General features: G+C 38.7%; 1 protein-coding gene across 4 annotated transcripts in view; it reads left to right on the top strand.

The window, feature by feature from the left end:
* TTLL7 (tubulin tyrosine ligase like 7) overlaps window positions 1-18,923 on the top strand; it is a 139,863-nt gene that overhangs the window by 69,588 nt on the left and 51,352 nt on the right. For all 4 annotated transcript variants that reach the window (XM_053920382.2, XM_053920383.2, XM_053920384.2 and 1 more), the window contains 6 exons: window positions 2,247-2,341; window positions 6,958-7,105; window positions 7,187-7,260; window positions 8,105-8,240; window positions 15,013-15,099; window positions 18,313-18,511. In XM_053920382.2, coding sequence (XP_053776357.1) covers window positions 2,247-2,341; window positions 6,958-7,105; window positions 7,187-7,260; window positions 8,105-8,240; window positions 15,013-15,099; window positions 18,313-18,511 — 739 coding nt within the window. The remainder of the gene's footprint in view (window positions 1-2,246; window positions 2,342-6,957; window positions 7,106-7,186; window positions 7,261-8,104; window positions 8,241-15,012; window positions 15,100-18,312; window positions 18,512-18,923) is intronic.

Raw genomic sequence — 18,923 nt, 5'->3', positions numbered from 1 at the left:
GTGAAGGGCGGCGTGGCAATGGTAACCAGGACATCTACCATGTAGAGCCTTGAGATTGATTGTAGAGTCCTTCTGCTGGCTGGGGACCCCACATTAGATTAACAAATACGGTCTCAGACTTCTGGTCAAGATGGAGTTAAACACAGCTTGCCTCCTTGCAAAACTGTAGCAAAAATTACAACTAAAATACAAAACAACTATCACCTGGAATCATCAAAAAATCAAGCTGTATGGAAGTCCAACAACCAAGGAATTAAAGAAGCCCCATTCATCCCGACAGTAGGAGGAGTGGAGATGCAGAGACGCAGAGAGTGGAACGAGCAGTCCCATGCCTACATGTGGTGGATAAAAATTGGGAGGGATACCTCAGGAGCGAGGGATCCCAGCCCCACACCCAGCTACCCAGTCCAGGGTTCCAGTCCCCATAAGATAAGTCCCCATAACTTCTGGCTGTGAAAACCAGTGGGGTTTGGGGCAGAAGAAGGAACTGCAGGATTTTCAGGTGTGTCCTCCTTAAGGGTCTGAAATGGACTTAGGAATTATGCAGGCTCACTCCCTCTGGGCTCCAGCACCAGGGCAGCAGCTGGAAAGGCACCAGTGGCCTACAGGGAGAAGTGAAGTGTCTGGCATCAGGGTGAGTGTTGGGGAACAGCTTCCTCTTGAACAAAACCCCAGAGGCCAGGCAGTGCCATAGTCCCTTTTCTGAGCCCTCCGCCACACAGAGCCACAGAGCAGAGACACCACATCTGAGACTCCATCAACCTAGTTCACACGGATTGTCCCACCCAGGCAATTACTTAAGGCTCCACCTCATCTAACTAACAGGTATGCTTTTCTACAATAAGCCACACTGCTAAGACAGGGAGTCAAAGCAGCTCTATCTAATGCATAGAAACAAACATAGGGAGGCTGCCAAAATGAGGACACAAAGAAACATGGCCCAGATGAAAGAACAGATCAAAACTTCAGAAAAAGAACTAAACAAAATGGAGATAAGCCATCTGTCAGCTGCAGAGTTCAAAACACAGGTTACCAGGGTACACAAGGGACTCATTGGGTACTTCAACAATATAGAAAAGACCTAGGCAGAAATGAAGGTTACACTAAGTGAAATAAAGAAAAAATTACAGGGAATCAACAGAGGAGTGGATGAAGCTGAAAATCAAATCAATGATGTGGAATGGAAGGAAGAAAAAAAAAAATCCAATCAGAACATCAAGAAGAAAAAAGAATTAAAAAAAATGAGGATAGGCTAAGGAGTCTCTGGGACAACTTCAAACATCCAACATTTAAATCACAGGGGTGCCAAAAGTTGAAGAAGAGCAACAAATTGAAAACTTACTTGAAAAAATAATGAAAGAAGACTTCCTCATTTGGTGAAGAAAATAAACATACAAGTCCAGGAAGCACAGAGAGTCCCAAACAAGATGGACCCAAAGAGGACCACACCAAGACACATCATAATTAAAATGCCAAATTTAAAGATAAAGAGATAATCTTAAAAGCAGCAAGAGAAAAGCAGAGAGTTACCTTCAAAGGAGATCCCATAAGACTGTCAGCTGATTTCTCAAAAAAAACTTTGAAGGCTAGAAGGGACTGGAAAGAAGTTTTCAAAGTCATGAAAAGCAAGGACCTACAATCTAGATTAGTCTATCCAGCAAAGCTATCTTTTAGAATCTAAGTGCAGATAAAGTGCTTCTCATACAAGGTAAAGCTAAAAGAGTTCATCATCACCAAGCCATTATTGGAGGAAGTGTTAAAGGGACTTATTTAAGGAAAAAAAAGATCAAAACTATGAATACTAAAGTGGCAATAAATTCACAATGATCAAAAATTGAATCTAAAAAAAAAACCAAAGTAAGCAAACTAGCAGAACAGGAACAAAATCATATATGGAAATCATTTGGAGGGTTGTCAGTTGGGACGTAGAAAGGGAAGAATAGGGAAGAGGTGCAGGGATTAAGAAGTACAAATTGGTAGGTTCAGAATAGACAGGGGGATGTAAAGCACAGATTAGGAAATGGAGAAGCCAAAGAACTTACATGCTTGACCCATGGACAGGAACTAAGGTGGGGGATTGCCAGAGGGAATGAGGGGTGCTGGGTGGAGGAGGACAAAGGGGGAAAAATTGGCACAACTGTAATTGCATAATCAATAAAATAGAAAAAAAGATGAACATATATGTATTGAATAATTATCGGCCTGCCCACATTTGGCTACTCTCATGTTTTCTCTGCTAATTTTAGATCAACCGAGCTCCGAGCTTCGGAACCGACCAGAAAATCGACTACGACGTGAAGAGAGGAGTGCTGCTGAATGCGCTGAAGCTGCTGAACATCAGGTGAGGTGTCCCGTCCCACGGGGTTCTTTCCACCACGTTTGCCGTAGAACCTTCGTTTGTCCGTGGGATTGCTTGAACTTTCTGTATTTTATGTTTTGAATTTCTTGATTCCATTCTTCAAACCCATTTAGTTTTTTTTTTAAGTCTTTTCTCCTCTGCTAACACACAATTTGTTTTTCCTTTTCCCCATTAGATGCTCTGATTCTACAGTAAATAATGGTTAAGTTACAGTATTGATATAATTATTTAATATAGAATATAAGGTTGTATTAGAGAATACCTTATGATATTTTCTAGATTATGTTCCTCACCTTACAAGAAGAACTAAAATAGGTCATTCAGGAAGTAAAAAACCCCCCTCAAACTTTGATTTCCTGTCTTTCTCTCCCAGAGGTCTTCCCACTGTCTTGCTGCCCGAGTAAACAGAAAAGAGAGGCAGTCATTAAGTGAGGGTTAATCTTCCCATGGGAGTTCCTTTTTTTAAAGGAGGAATAATATTCCATTGTATGTACACACCACATTTTCTTTTTCTTTTAAAATTTTTATTTATTTATTTTTAGAGACAGGGAAAGGGAGGGAGGAAGAGGGGGAGAGGAACATGGATGTGTGAGAGAAACATTGATTGGCTGCCTGTCACGTGAGCCCAGACTGGGGACCGGCCCACTACCCAGGCATGTGCCCTGACTGGGAATTGAACTGGTGACTTCTTGCTTTGTGGGATGATGCCCCAATCAACTGAGCCACACCAGTCAGGGCCACCACATTGTCTTTATCCACTGATGAACATTTAGGTTGCTTCCACGCCTTGGCTACTGTGAAAAATGCTGTGATGCATGGGGAGTGTGGATATCTCTGAACCCTAACTCCAGCTCCTCTGGATATGTACCCAGAAGTGGGATTGCTGGCTGCAGTGTGCGTGATTGTGGATGTCGCATGTTCAAAGCGCTATTATCTGCGAAAGCTTTTGGCTTGTAATGAAATAAAATTTTTAGAAGTTTAACTGAACTTCTCAAAGAAGTAATGAGTTTGCAATTGTAAGTATTGAAACAGCATTTAGGGTGTTGGATTAAAGGACCTCAGAGGTAATTTTTTCTTAGGGAGTTTATGATTTCAATTTCTACTTGTTATTTTAAGAGCTCTAGAGAAGTTGTGGGATGCCTCCAGGCAATTTATTTATTTTGAATGTTTTCCAAGCACTTAGGAGATTCCTGATTAAAAGGTAGCTTTAATGGAAAGCATCATTTTAAAAAGAGAGACATATAAACTTGTTGAAAAGTTTTTATATGACTCCTCCTTTTGCCTGACCAAAGGATGATTTGCCTAAATTCTGTTGGTATTTCAATTATGATAAATGAATAAAAGAAAAATTTAGAATGAGAAATTTTTGTTTATTTAGCTTAGCGTCAGTATTTTGGATTACTTAAGCAATATGCCTGTACTTTTATTTTTTGCATTTACTGCTATTGTATAAGTAGGCCTTGTATTTTTGTTTTGGGGTTTTATTTTTTATTTTTTTGGCAAGTCTTTTGACTTTGCCAATGACAACATCAATTCAGGACCTTATCATGGGTGTTTTTGGTCTCCTTAAAAGTGAGAGGTACACATTTAAACAGTGAGACATTTCTAGACTTAATACTAAGGGAATGTTGGACTTCATCTTCCTTGTTTTCCTTAGTGTTGTTCCACTTAGGAATTTAGCACAATACCTAACATTTAGAGAATATGCGAATGAAGCTTATGTTACAGCTGTGCCTTTTCTCTCCAGCCAGATGGAGAGTGCCAAGGGCATAGAGTGGTAGACTTGAACTTCCTGTGGCTAGGTACAGGATGGGCACATTGTGGGAACATGAGCAGGAGCTAAGAACACTGGGAAAATTCTATTATTGGATTAATTTTTATATGGACCGTTTTACTTTTGATAGAATAAATTGTTCTGTGGTTCCCTATTTACATTAATCAGACTATCACAATGATCTTTTTTCTATTGCGTTATCTTTCTGCTCAAGAACCTAAACGGATTTCTATTGCCAACAGTTAGTCTAAGCTCCTTTGACAATAAAACTTAACTTTAGCTTTTCCATCTTATTTCCTATTTCTCTCCAACACAAATTTAGTTAAGCTGATTATGTTACTATTTTTCTCACATGTCATGGCCATTCTAATTGATGATTTATTCTATTCCTTACCCTGGATGCCTTTGCTTATTGCCTATGACTCAAATTTTATCCTATTATGGTATCTTCTTTCTAGCACAAATTAATTTTTCTTCTTTGAACTCCAAAAGGAATTGTAGTCTGCATAGTACATGGCTTATCACTTTTGTTCACTCTTTTACGCTCTGCGCTGTTCTACTTGGGCATGGCTGATGTTTCTTTTCAATTGCACTTAAGCTCCTTGAAGTCAAGGAGTATATATGTTCAATTCTTAATAGAAAGCTTTACTTGTAGTATGGCTCCATATATACCCCCCAAATTCATAGTGCAAATATATGTTTTTAGTCTCAAGAAAACCTGGAAGAGTGTAGATTACTCAGCGTATTCCATCTCAACCCCTGAGAATACAGAACCTCATATCAAGGGGTCAGAATTGATCCACTTTGTACTTGGACGGTACGATGTTATTTGAGTTCAGATTCAAATAATTTTCTGAAACATTTGGCTTGGGTTCTTCAGAGACAAAGAGTACAAAAGGGGTTATATGCAGAACAGAAAAAGAATAATAAAATAATAATCAATAGTAAAATAGTAATAAGTAAGAAAAAGTATTTTTTTGGTAATAAAAAAATGCAATATTATGTTGTGGGGGTAGTTGTGTGTTGATAAGAAGAATCTTTTTTCTTTATAAGTGTTACATTAGAATCCTTAAAACAGAGTCTAGAAACCACCCACATAAATGTGCCGGCTAGAAAGCCAGGCGTTACCTTTATATCCTTCCGTTACCGTGAATCAGCTGAGCCCTGTCAGCTGTGTGACTGCCACTTAATTCTCAGTCTCACCAAGTTTCAGGACTTCTCATTTCTCTTCTGCGTTATGGTACTGGTTTTCTTTCTTCCTCTAGCACTAACCTCCTCCCCATTTTTCAGCCTCCGCCCCTCCCTTCTGTTGCTCTGCAGGTCATTTAACAAGTGTGTGTCGAGTGCCCACTACCATTGCCATGGGTACGAGGAACTCAGCGTCTCCCTGATTCCTAGATTTCTGGCTTGGATGCCTTGTTTGATAATACATCATTGATTTAGATAAAATTTCTAGGTGAGAAACAGATTTAGAGGAGTGATGGGGGAAGGTAGAGAGAGAGAGAGAGACAGTTCAGTTTTAAACATTGCTAATTCTGAGGTGCTTTGAGACCTCGGGCAGAATTGTGAAGTGGGAAATTTGATATTCGGTGCCCCAGGAGGCGGAGAGGTCTATTTGACTGACATCCACACACAGCTGCCGTTGCATCTGACAGGTGAGAGCACATAGTTGGGCACACAGACTGAGAAGTGAAGGGCTTGGTGGGCGGCAGAGCCCCGAGGAAGGCCAGCATTGGAATGCCAATGTTTATAAACTCTGATGTTCTGATCAGATTGTTCCCACACTGTCGGAGGACGTTTCAGCACTGCGTCGAGGCGTGTTTGATCTTAGATTGCGTATGAGACAGTGTTTGGTCTGGCTTGTGGGTCTCTCACACGTATGGTCACTTTTTGTTATTTTCCCCGCCTGGGAATGAGCTTTTCTAAGAGCACGTGTGTGGCGCTGTCTCACGTGTTCATGGTGTTGCACGTACTCACACTTAAATGTACTTTCTGCTTTGCTCCTCTGGTGGAGGTCAACTCATTTAAAAAGTTTTTGGTAAAATATACTTAACGTGAAGTTTACTATCTTAACCATTTTTAATTGTGCAATTCACTGGCACTAACTAGGCGCATGTTGTTGTGCAACCATCACCACCACCTTCCCCAGAGCTTTCTGGTCGTGCAAAGCTGAGCCTCTGAGCTCACTAATCAATGACTCCACCGATTGCACAGCTCCATGGGATGGGAGAGAGAGGAGCGAGTTTCCCAGGGAAGCAATCTCACAGCAGGACTTTCCCCATAAAAATCAGACATCTGTAACTAAATTTTCAAGATTGGGCAAAAATGAGAAGGACTGTACAGACGTTTTCAAATAAATAATGATTGTTAGACTAGGGTTTCAGTCAGAATTGAAAATATACTTGAGTGGTCAGTGTAAGTGAGGGTGCTTCTATCTAAATGGAATTGGTTGAAGGAGGAGAAAGGAACCAACATTTATTAAGGACCCATTAATGCTCCCACGAGTTAATGTTTGTAAGCACTGTAGGAGGGAAACATTATGTTATCATTTAATAGATCGGGAAACAGACTCAACAGGGAATTGACCTCAGCTTGTACAGACAGGAAGTTGTTCTGCTCTTTCCTCTTTATTCTGTTACCTTCAGAATTTCTGTTTACTGTGGAGAGACACTTACCTGATGGATGCTTAGGCGAACATAGTGCGAATGTATAATTTAATAAACATTGATTCATCTTCACTGTGTCTCCTTTTCTGCTAATCTCCTAGGGATAAGATCAGAGTTTTTGTGAATTCTAGAATATGGTGTTGTGTTTTATATTTTAGGACCAGTGATAAAAGGAGAAACTTAGCCAAACAAAAAGCTGAGGCTCAAAGGAGGCTTTATGGTCAAAATTCAATAAGAAGGCTCTTACCAGGTTCCTCAGACTGGGAACAGCAGAGACATCAGTTGGAGAGGCGGAAAGAAGAGTTGGTATGAAAGTTTTAACACCCCCACTTTTTGAATTGCATGATTCATTTCTCAGGTTTTATTTGTAAAATTTCTTTATTCTAGAAAGAGAGACTTGCTCAAGTACGAAAGCAGATCTCCAAAGAAGAACATGAAAATCGACATATGGGGAACTACAGGCAAGTGCACTTCCTTTTTATATAGATCGTTCAAGTTGAGTGTCAAAACTATTATTCTACATTTTATAACCATTTAGGCTTGTTTTAAGCACTGTTTGTTTTATTTTAAAAAACTGCTTTTGTTTAATATTTTTCTAGAATGAAAAGGTCATCAGCAAGGAGATGGTTCAGACTTGGGAGACCCCTGCTAGCCAGCCTTGAGGGGGGTTATGTGAGGCCTTTTAAATCTGATAGTATCTTGACCTTATTTGGTTACAATGTGGTATTTTGAGGAAGTCAGGTTTCAGGTCTCCTAGTATTATTTTTGTCAATTCAAAGTGGTTGCTATATTTTCTTTTAAACTCTTAAGGTATCAGGAACCAGGCAAATAATGAAAATGTTTGAAAGAACCGGGTATGAGACAATAGAAAGCGTGTGGACCCTGCTGAACTGGAACCCCCCCTCCACAGTATCCGCTCCGATGGGACAAAAGGGTGCTCCCTAATTTCCTCCAGTAACGTGCTAAATCCAAAACTTCCAAACTATCCCTCATCACCTAAACTTTCTCCCATAAAGTTCTGTAGTTCTTTACTATGCCCAATTGCAATTGTTTTCCAACCGCCTACTTCTAACTATACCCTTCTATTGTGTCATCTGTTTAAGGTAATTCTCTAGATAAACTTTAATTTGTGTGCATGACAGATGACAACTTATGCATTTTTCATAACTGTATACATCTTTATTTCTGACACCTAGTGAAGTGCCTGGCAAAATAGATGGTCATGGATTATCGATGTAGTTGACCTTAACTCTTACAGTATAATAGCTTCTTTTACACCAGTTGGTTTATCTGACTTTATTGTAGACGAATTTATCCTCCTGAAGATAAGACTCTACTTGAAAAGTATGAAAATTTGTTGGCCGCTGCCTTTCAGACCTTTCTTTCAGGAAGAGCAGCTTCCTTCCAGCGAGAGCTGAATAATCCTTTGAAAAGGATGAAGGTAAAGGAATACGTGTTTATACAGAGAAAAAAGAATTAGGCCAAATAATATGTCCTTAAAAACAACCTACCTTAGTCCCACATATAGAAATGTTTTGTATTGAAGATATACTTGGTTCCATTTTAACAGCTGGTAACATTTCGTAACTAACCAAGCGATTTCAAAAATAAGATGTCTAACAGGACAAATTATGCAGTAGAGAATGTTGATATTATGTTGTAATACCAACCTATTTTAATAAACATGTTTTGTAATAGAAATGTGTATGTGTAACTGAATAAAAAAATCCATTGTATTTACCAAGGGGTTTGTGATGCTGTCGTTATTTGTGGTGTAACTAACATTATACAGTGTTCTTTTCCTGAGCCTGCATAGACCTGGCTGTGAGAGGCCGTGAAAACACACGCAGACCCACAAACTTTCCTCCACCCCCACACAGAGATCCGCTTACCTTACTAAAGGGTCTCTCAGTTATCTGTTACAGCATAAACCACTTCATTTCTTTGCTTATTATTCTGCACTCTTGTTTGGGCTCACTTGAGTGGTTCCTTCTGCTTATCTGGTGAATCAAGTTATGATTCACTCCACTTATCTGAAAGGTCAGCTGGGGCTGGGTACACAGGATGGCCTCACTCACATGTGTGGAGCCGCAGCTGAGATAGCTGGAACACCTGCGCAGCTGGCTGAGTATCTCTTTATCTATGTGTAGTCTCTCAGCAGGGTGGCCAGATCTCTTAATTCAGTAGCTTGGCGTCCCAAAAGGGAGAATTTCAAGAGGACAAGCCCAGGGTGCAAGTGCTAATCGAGCCTCTGTTTGCGTTATGCTTACTAATGTCCCGCTGGGTGGGTAACTTTATGTGGACCCATTGAAACTCTTTGTACTTTATGTTACTTGACATCCCCTGACAGTGATACATCCCTAGTGTCTTGGGTACCCTCTTATATTGAGAGACTCAAAAATCATGAGAAATGTGGGCTTTTCACTCAGCGTCTACAATAGGTTGTAAAGCCACTTTGAAGCTGGCTAGACTTGAGTGACAGAAGCAGAAGGAACAGTGTATACCCCCAGTGTTTTTTTCCTCCAAATTTCCCGCTTTTGAGTGTGCAAATGTCTTCCCATTAGAATTATGTATGCTGCCCTTTTGTTTTTCTTGACCCAGACAGTGAAAGACATTCTTCAGTTTTCTCACCTCTTCTATAATCGGACTTCTCTCTCCTGTGGATGAGGAATCTGTGCCCTCTCCTCATTACTCTGCTCCTACACCCCTACTTTTTCTGGTAGAAACCTACCTAGGGGTTTTGGAACCAGATAGACCTAGATTCAAGTTGCAGTTCCCCCATGTGTTAATTTTGTAACCTTAGCCTAAACTATTTGATCAATAGTTTCCTTGTCACTCAACGAGTAGTATTAAAACTACTTGTCAAGCTCATTGTGAAAATAAAATCTAGGTTAATTAAAAGTCTACTAAAGTACTTGACACATAATAAATAGGCTTCAAATCTGAATTCCCTTTCTACCTCTATACTCAAAGTCTAGGTTAAATGTTAGCACTTCGCACCGCTGTTCCGTTGGCCTGTGAGCCCAAATGTTATACTTTCTTTACTGTTGTTGCTTTGTAGTAAGTGTTGAAATCAGGTAGTGTAAGCCCTCAATTTGTTCTTTTTCAAACTCATTTGGCCTCTCTAGGACCTTTTACATTTCCATATACACTTTAAAATCATGAGAATCTTTTTTAAGAAAGGCTGCTGGGATTTTAATTGGGACTGTGAGGAACCTGTGAAGCAATTTCTGGGGGATTAATGATACTAAGTCTCTGATCCATTCATCCGAGTCCTTGATTAATCAGCTGTGTTTGTAGTTTTTGCTGTATAGTTCTTGTACATCCTTCATTAATTTTATTCTAAGTATTCTATTTTTTGTTATTGTTGATAATCATTTTTAAATTTTTTCATTTTTTTGTTTGTTGCCAAGATGTAAATATTTGATTATTTTTGTATGTTGCCCTCATATCTAGCAATTTTATATATTGTATTTTTATTAAGTGTTATTTAAAATTATTTTCTGATGTTTATTTTGGTTATTTAGAAGTTTGTTATTTAATTTCCTTACATTAAATTTTGTAGTTTTACTTTTGTTAGGGATTTCTGGTTTAGTTCATTGGTGTTAGAAAACATTCGATTTCAGTCTTGTAAAATGAACTGAGACTTGCTTTATGTCTCAATATAGTGTTTATTTTAGCAAATGTGCCAAGTCTACTGTGCATAGTACAGGTGTTGGTTGCAGAGATTTATACATATCACTTAAGTAAACTTGGCTATTAGTGTTGTTCAAATATTCTATATCCTTTTATATTTTTTTGGCCTACTTGATGTAGCAATTACTGAGGGATATTTGTATAGTTAGTTCTGTTGATTTTTGTTTCATATACTTTGAAGTTATGAAGTGTCTTCCTAATGAATTCACCTTTCCTATTTTATCATTATGAAGTGTTTACGTTTCTCTTGGGTAACATTCTGTGTGAGTAATGGAGACACACGGGTTCCTATCTCATGGCTACTGTTGGAGCGACATAGCTTTTCCATCCATCCCCTTGCTTTCAATCCATCTGTGTACTTACATTTATAATATCTCGGTAATTACCATGTAGATGGTCACATTTGTTTTAAATCCAGTCTGACACTGTGTCTTTAAATCATTTTACACAATAACTGGTGTAGTTGGGTTTATGTCTGTCTTTTGCTCTTTTTTTCTCTATTTATACCATCTGTTTATTATTTTTTTGCTTCCTTTATTCTTTTGAAAAATCAATTTTTAATTATGTTATCTTCACTATTGGTTTTTACTTGTATTGGCAGCATGATGTGGGTTTTTAAAAAGTAATTACAATATGCATCCTTAAATCATAATGGTCTACCTTGAATTAGTGTTTTACCACTTCACAGACCATATAAGAGCCCTAACAGTTTAATTTTATTTGGTGCCTCTCTAGACTTAGTGTTGTCATCATTTATTTTGCTTTTACATGTGTTACAGTCTTTACAATATATCATTATTATTGTGTTCTGAGCACCAAGTGGTCTTTAATAGTTTTCTAAATAGACTTTCATATTTATACACATACTGATCCTTTCTCGTGTTCTTCATTTCATTCTGCAGATTCGTATTTCTGACAGGGTCGGTCATCTTTTCTATAGTTTGAGGAATCTTTCCTTAGTATTTCACATTCCTTTTAGTATGAGTTCTCTCAAATCTCTCCCCCCTCCCTCCCCCCTCCCCCCCCCTCCCCCCCTCCTCCCTCCCTCCCTTCTTCCCTTCCTTCCTCCATCCTTCCTTCCTTCCTTCCTCTCTCCCTCTCTCTCTCCTGAAATTCTTTTACTTTGCCTTCATTTTAAATAGTTTAACTGGGTATAGAATTCTATCATGGCAACCTTTCTTTTTCTTTCAGTTCTTTTAAAGATGTCATTTCTTTCTCTTCTGGTATCTGTTGTTTCTATTCAGAATTCAGCCATTGTTATTTTTGTTTTTCTGAATATGCCTTTTGTCCTGACTGCTTTTTCTTTTATTTCAGCATTTTGACTTTGATGTGACTGTGTGTGATTTGCTTTGTGTTGACCTTGCTTGTGGTTTTCTCATCTTCTTGAGGACGTGGGTTGATGTCTCTCATTGGTTCTGGAAAATTTTCTTTCATTATTTCATCCGATATTTCTGCTGCATTTTATATATTGCCTCTTTAATGGGACTCTAGTTTCACATATATTAGATCATTGGACAGCATCCCATATATCTTTGATGTCCTATTCTGTTTTACCTTTTTTCTCTCTTTCTCTGTGTTTCAGTTTGGATACTTTATTGACATGTTTTTGCTCTGTGTAGACTGCCATTGAGCCTACCCAGTCACATCTTAATGTTAGATTATGTTAGTCAACTCAAGTATATCTGTTTGGTTTTTAAAATTTCTCTTTTCTGGTAAAATTCAGTATCTTTCATTCATTTTGTTCCCTTTTCATTGTTTTCTGTAACATGTATATAATAATTATTTAAAAATCCTTGCCTGTTAATTTTAATGTTTGGATTATTTAGGGTCCTCTTATTGTTGTTTTTTCTTTTTGCTTATGGTTCACATTTTTTGTTATTTTGAATGTCCTATAATTTTTATTCATTTAACAGACATTGTTTATAAAGAATCATGAAAATTAAACTGATATTATTTTCTACAAAAGAAGGCATATCTTTCTTTTAACAGGGTGGTAGGGTGAAGGGCTAATTACTGTGAATTGAAGAAAAGCTAAAGAAAAGCAAAAATCAAAAGTGGAACTACATTGAACCTGAAAGCTTCTGCACAGCAAAAGAAACAAACCAAAAAACGAAAAGGCAACCTACAGAATGGAAGAATATTTTTGTAAACCATACCTAAAATAAGGAATTGATAGCTAAAGGATATTGAATTCATATAACAATAAAAATCCCCATCTTTATTAAAAAGTGGACAGAAAAACTTAATAGATATTTTTCCAAAGAAGATCCTGGAATGGGCAACAGCTACGTGAAAGGTGCTCCACATCACTAACCAACAAGGACGTGCAAATCTCAGTCACAATGATGTATCACCTTACACCTATTAGAATGGCTACTGTTACCAGAAAGACCAGAGTAACAAGGAGTGGGAAAACGTGGGAAAAAGTGAATCCTTGCACACTCATGGTGGGACTGTAAATCGGTCCAGCCACTGTGGAAACAACAACCTAAGTGCCTGTCCATGGATGAACAGACGTAGATGGCGTGGTGTATTCCTGCCGTGGAATAGTGTCCTGTGATGAGAAGGAAGGAAATCCTGCCCTTTGCGACAATGTGGATGGACCTTGAGGATGTTATGCTAAGTGAGATCAGTCAGACAGAGAAAGACAATATCACTTATATGTGGAATTTTAAAAACAAATCAAAGGGGCTTGGTGGTGGGGTGGGGGTAGGAGATGTTATTTAAATGTACACACTTGCACTAGCAGTAACTCAGCCCCAGAGATCTAATGCATCGTATAGTGAACACAGACAATGATATTTTATTTCAGTCATTACGCTTGCTGAGAGACTAGATCTTCATTTTTCCAACCACTGAAAAGAAATGCTAATTACAGGACTTAATAGAGGAGTTAACTATCGCGACAAGGGCAATATTATAATATATGAATGTCTCAACTCAATATGCTGTACACCTTCAATTTACAGTGTTACATGTCAAATATATTTCAGTTCAAAAGTAAAACTAAAATAGGAAAAGTTGAACTGGGTCCAGGCTGGGTTTAGTAGTTTTAGTTTACCTCTGGTTTCAAGTGCCTTGAAGGTGAAACCTGTTCAGTGTTCATTACAGGCCTCATTCTCTATGGGTACCTAAGAACTGTAACATTGCAGAGAAGCATCGCTGGCTTTCCATCCAGGCCGCCATCATCCTCCATCACCTCGTATGCACTCAGATTGCTATCACAGAGACGCGGCAGGCAACGAGGACCAGCTCTGTGGGGCTCCTCTCCATGCTACACTAGCCAACACGACCGTAGAAAACTCCCCTGGGTTCTTTACCCTGGCAGACCCTCTCTGCCCGTTCTAGACCCAATCTCTGTCCGTCTGTGTGCAGAGATGACTAGTGACCCCAGTGTGGAAAGTGGTCGCTCCTCTCTTACCACCCAGGGAGAGTTCTCCCTCTCTGGTATTTAGTCTTTTCAATGCTACTTTTTATCCACAGCTTTCTGATGTCTTAAAAATATGATGATTTAGTTTATCTGTCTTTTTCTAGCTGTTTATGATGAAAATACTGTCTGACTTTCTCCTAAACAAGCAGAACTCCATGTGTTTCATTTTAACTATCTGTGCCTTGGAATTCATTGTAGAATTATTGTTTAATCAAACTTTATAGAAAATTTCTTTTTGGTATTTTAATAGCTAAACTTTCTTTGATTGGTATGAAAAAAACTTATTTTACAAATTTCTGCTGCACAGTGATGCTTCTAGTTTCTTCTAACCCCCCTTTTTTTTAAGACATACTGGAATATAAATCATGTAAGTAAAAATGAGATCTTTCTATAGGTAGAAAAATAGCTCAGTGGAGCCATTGATTATTCAGTTTTCAGTACAGCTGTTGTAGTCCTATTGCTCTGGTTTGCTCATCATTTGGGTGTTATGTTTTCATAACTTTTCCCTGTAACATCAAATGATTCCAGAAGAAGATAAGAGAAAGTATTAAGCCTATAGATTGAAAACTTTTTATACAGTTCTAAAGATACTGTTGTGTAATAGTTACAATTTTTAAAGTTTCATTAAATTGTGCCCATTAAATGAATACTAATATTCGATTGCTAACTATTAGGCCAGTCATCAATTTTCTGTCTGAAGTTGCAATATTACTTTGCAATGATCAATATAGAAATGATTGATGAAATTGTGGTCTGGAAAATTAGAGTGACTTATAGAAATTGTGAAGTGTCCAATAAAGCTAATTTATTGAATTATTTTACTTTCAGATTTTAACAGTATACTAAAACATAAAGATACGTCTGTTTATAATAATACATAATAGATTTTAGCAATGTATTATTTACATGATCAGATTTTAGAGAAAAAATGTTAAGAGGTTTATGACCCTTTATTATTCATTTGAGCTGAGCAATCTTCATTAAATAGTTTTAGGAACCCTTGTATACTCTTTTCTAGAGATTAAGCAACTTAGAAAAATTCTAGGGTCCATTGGTGATCACAGTTTGAATTAAGCATCTTTTTAAGGAGGAAGATATCTTGGATCTTCTGGAACAATGCGAAATCGATGATGAAAAGTTGATGGGCAAAACGGCCAGGCCTCGAGGACCAAAGGTGCCGTACCTCTTCCTTTCTTAGTATCAAGGTGGATGCTGTTAAGTACAGATGGTTTTCCATTTATATTTATCACCGTAGGAATGGCTGGTATCACTTTCAAGGAACTGTAGACTCTGTGTCCAGGACAGGCAGAGTTGGTTACCTCACCCTTAGAAGTTTTGTTTTTTGTTTTTCTAGTTGCCTTCACTTTTTGGATTCTTTTTGTAATGCTAGTGAAATCCCAGTTAGTCAGGACCAAGAGGGACCTAGAACTAATACCCTTATTAATACTTGGTATTGAGTTTTCCTGTTATGTCTAGACACATAATTATCAGAGAAGTGCAGCATTATAGATAAGGGAAATCATGACTTCTTATTGGGAACCCCATATTTTGCTGACCCTGCAACACTGAAATTGTGTTAGTTAGAATAGACAGTTCCCAGGATAAAGAGAAAGCTCTCATGCAGGCAGAAATGAGCAGGTGGGTGCTTTACCTTCATCTGCTCTGTGACGATGACATCGATATGTTCTTTGGTTCTATGTCAGAGTCCTTGCTGCTAGAATAGGGAAGGGAAGACTTTGTAAAATCTTGGAAACTTTTCCTCCCTGCTCTTTCTACTCTACGTTGCAGCGGTACGAGGCTATGCCTATGTCCTTACACTCATCGTGCTCTGCCATCCTTTGGGGCTCCTCCCATGCCTCTGGAATCCCTGCCTATTAAAAAAAATCACATGCTCATTGCTTGGTTGATTAGAGAGCCCCTTCTAATCCAGTTGAACTCTTGCTGGCTTTGTGAAATCTTCACTTCCCTTGTTAGATCTTCCTTCCCCTCCTCTTGCTCTACCACAAATAACAGTTTTATAGAGCAGTTGTGACAAATAATTGCTTGCATGTTTGTTTGCCTTAATACAAGCTGCTCATTTCCTTGGGGGTAGAAAGTATATTTTTACCTTTGCATCTGCCATACCTAGCACAGCATCTGGAACTTAATAGGTTCTCAGAAACTATTAGTTGAATCTGTCTCCAAGGGCCTCATTGGCTAGTGGAAGAGCAGATAAATGAACCAAAAGCCACGGTATATTGTGGCAAACACTGTAATAAAGAGGGCGGAAAGTACTATAGCAGCATAGAGGAGAAAGGGATTGGTAGACTGCGGATAGCTTCATAAATGCCATTTGAACTGGGTCTTTAAATATGAGTAGTACCACAAACATGTAAGATGGGTGGAAGGATGTTCGGGGCAGAGGGAACATTAACGGCAATGACATGGGGTTGTGACACTGCATTGTTAGAGAAACATGAATTTGGCATGACTCCAGTGGAAGATTCTAGGAGAATAAAATGCTGCATGATGAACCTAGTGAAAGATACGTATCTGGTGGACACCGGAGATCTCGAATGTCAGGCACTGTTGTTCTGAATTATATCTGTTATATAGAGGAACTGTGGAAGACATCATTGCTAATTCCTTTGGAACAAATATATTGTAGAGTATGTAAAAGTGAATACCTTCATGAGTCATTGCTTCACTTTGGAAATCATTGGGAAGTTTCCGAGTTTTACATATTGATTATCGCAATTCAGCAAACCAGACATGAGACAGCCCGAGGGCATGATATTCGTGGCAGAATGGCAAAGACAAAGTCCCGAGATGACTTTCTACTTTCTTATGTTTTCCTTTGCTTCATCAAGTAAGATTTATTATGCCAATACAATGTGACCTGGAGGGCAGAATTCACATTGTGTATTTTTAACCCCTATATTCCAGGCAAGTGATAGGAATTAACGCGTATTTGTTGAAATGAATTGGCTAGTTCCTGCAGTTATTAACGTCAGCAGTATTTCACAGTGGTTGAAAGCTGCATAACCAGTCTGAAGTACGAACATTTTTATACTTTCCACTCTGTGTGTACTGGGGGTCTGGGGGGAGCCAAGCTCCAGAGCAGGCCTTCTCTTTTACAGCGATGATATCACATTCCAAACACTGATTTTCAGTGTTTTTACTGGGAGAAGAATAAAGAGTAATTGAAGATGATCAAGGTTAAATGAAACTTGTACTAGGAGAAATAATTTTCACTTACTTGAGAACCTAAGAAATATTAGCTGCAAAAATAATAAACACCACAATAAGTATTAACATTTTTTTCTTCCATCTGAGTGCTAGGTGCATGGGTATATGTTTTATTATTCTTTATTCCATTTATATATTTTCTTATTTGTGGCCCAGTTAAAAAGAGAATTGGGCATAAAAGCAAGTAGTAGGTCTGTGTCATAACTCAATGCCAATTTACAGATTCCACTTTGTAGTTGAGGCCTTGTTTAGAATTTATGCTGCTGTGACTTCTTATTAATTATTGCTTGAACAGTGCGGTGGTCAAAAAAGTTCCAAATGCATATATGACACACCCATTTGTTTCCCCTCGTAATTCTTTAAAGGGTCAGGTAAGTCATTATGTAGTGAAGCTCCTTAAAAAGCCTCGAATCCGTTTGCCTACATGAAGGAAGGCACCACTCGCCAGCCCGAGCGAGCCACTGTTTCTTCTGGGTACGCCAGACTCCGAAGAAACGTCCTTCCTCCAGAATTCACATTCCACAGTATTGTCAAGCTGTTTGGTGATTGTGTTACTGGTAGATGTTCTTGTGCATAGGTCCTTGAACATTGTTAGTGCACAGTAAATATTACACTATCAAAAGGAAAACATACTTTTAAACACAAATTGGTACCGTAGTGTATTAAACTACTTTCCTCCTTTGGTTATTATTTATTTTCTTGTCCTTTGCTAAGCCCATAACTTTAAGACGGTCATACTTTGGCTTACTATGTGTGCCAGGTCCTTCACAAAGTGCCATTCCCCTCGTATCTTTCACCCTGCACTGTGCCATGGCAGGACAGTCCCTATTTCGGGGAAGTCCCCTGGTGACCAAGGATTTCACTGGTGTGTATACTAACATCAAAGCATTTTTCTTTAAAATTTAACAGAGAACAAGAAACTTGTGTCCAACTTTGGGGAGCTTTTCCTCATTGTGACTGAACGACATCATTTAAGGAAGGATGTTTGGCAGGGACAGAGAGATCGGTGGGTTGCCCTGGAGGCAGGAGCACTTTGGCGGATTCTCAGATTTCAGTGAAAAGCAGTGTGCAGACGCGGGAGATTGAAAGCAGTAACAATCGTGTTAGTAGGCCTTGTTGTTGGAATTCTGACAAAATGACCCACTTTTCTGTGTTGTAGCCTCTGTGTTCCATGCCCGAGAGCGCAGAGATCATGAAGAGACAGAAGTACTGGAGTAGCGACAGCAGTTACGACAGTAGCAGCAGCTCCTCTGAATCAGATGAAAATGAAAAAGAAGAGTACCAAAATAAGAAACAAGAAAAGCAAGTTACTTGTAATCTTAAACAGTCCAACCACTACAAATTCATTCAACCATCCAGTAAGTTAATTTCTTCTCAGTTAGTTGTTATGTGAAGAAATACGGAACTGAAGTTATGGAACTCAATAAAAGGACGTTGGGCCAAATGAACTCTTGTCATGTGTGAGGGGACCTGGATTCCATCCCGTTTCCTTCCCTACCTGACCTGGGCACATCCCACAATCCCCTTCAGGGTCTGCAAGTAGAACACAAAGGGTTGACCTAAGGATCTCTATAGTCCATTCTTCTATACTTCATAGTTTTCCTTAAGCCCTGGACTTTTTTTTAAATCCTCACGTGAGAATATGTTTACTGATTTTAGAGTGAGGAAGGAAAAGAGAGAGAGAAACATTGATGTGAGAGAGAAACATTGATTGGTTGCCTTCCCTGTATGCCCCAACCCAGAATCAAACCCACCACCTAGCCATGTGTC

The sequence above is a fragment of the Desmodus rotundus genome, chromosome 3, assembly GCF_022682495.2.
Source record: "Desmodus rotundus isolate HL8 chromosome 3, HLdesRot8A.1, whole genome shotgun sequence".
Lineage (NCBI taxonomy): Eukaryota > Metazoa > Chordata > Mammalia > Chiroptera > Phyllostomidae > Desmodus > Desmodus rotundus.
Note: the sequence above shows the minus strand (reverse complement) of the source record. Positions and strands in the feature narration are given on the sequence as shown.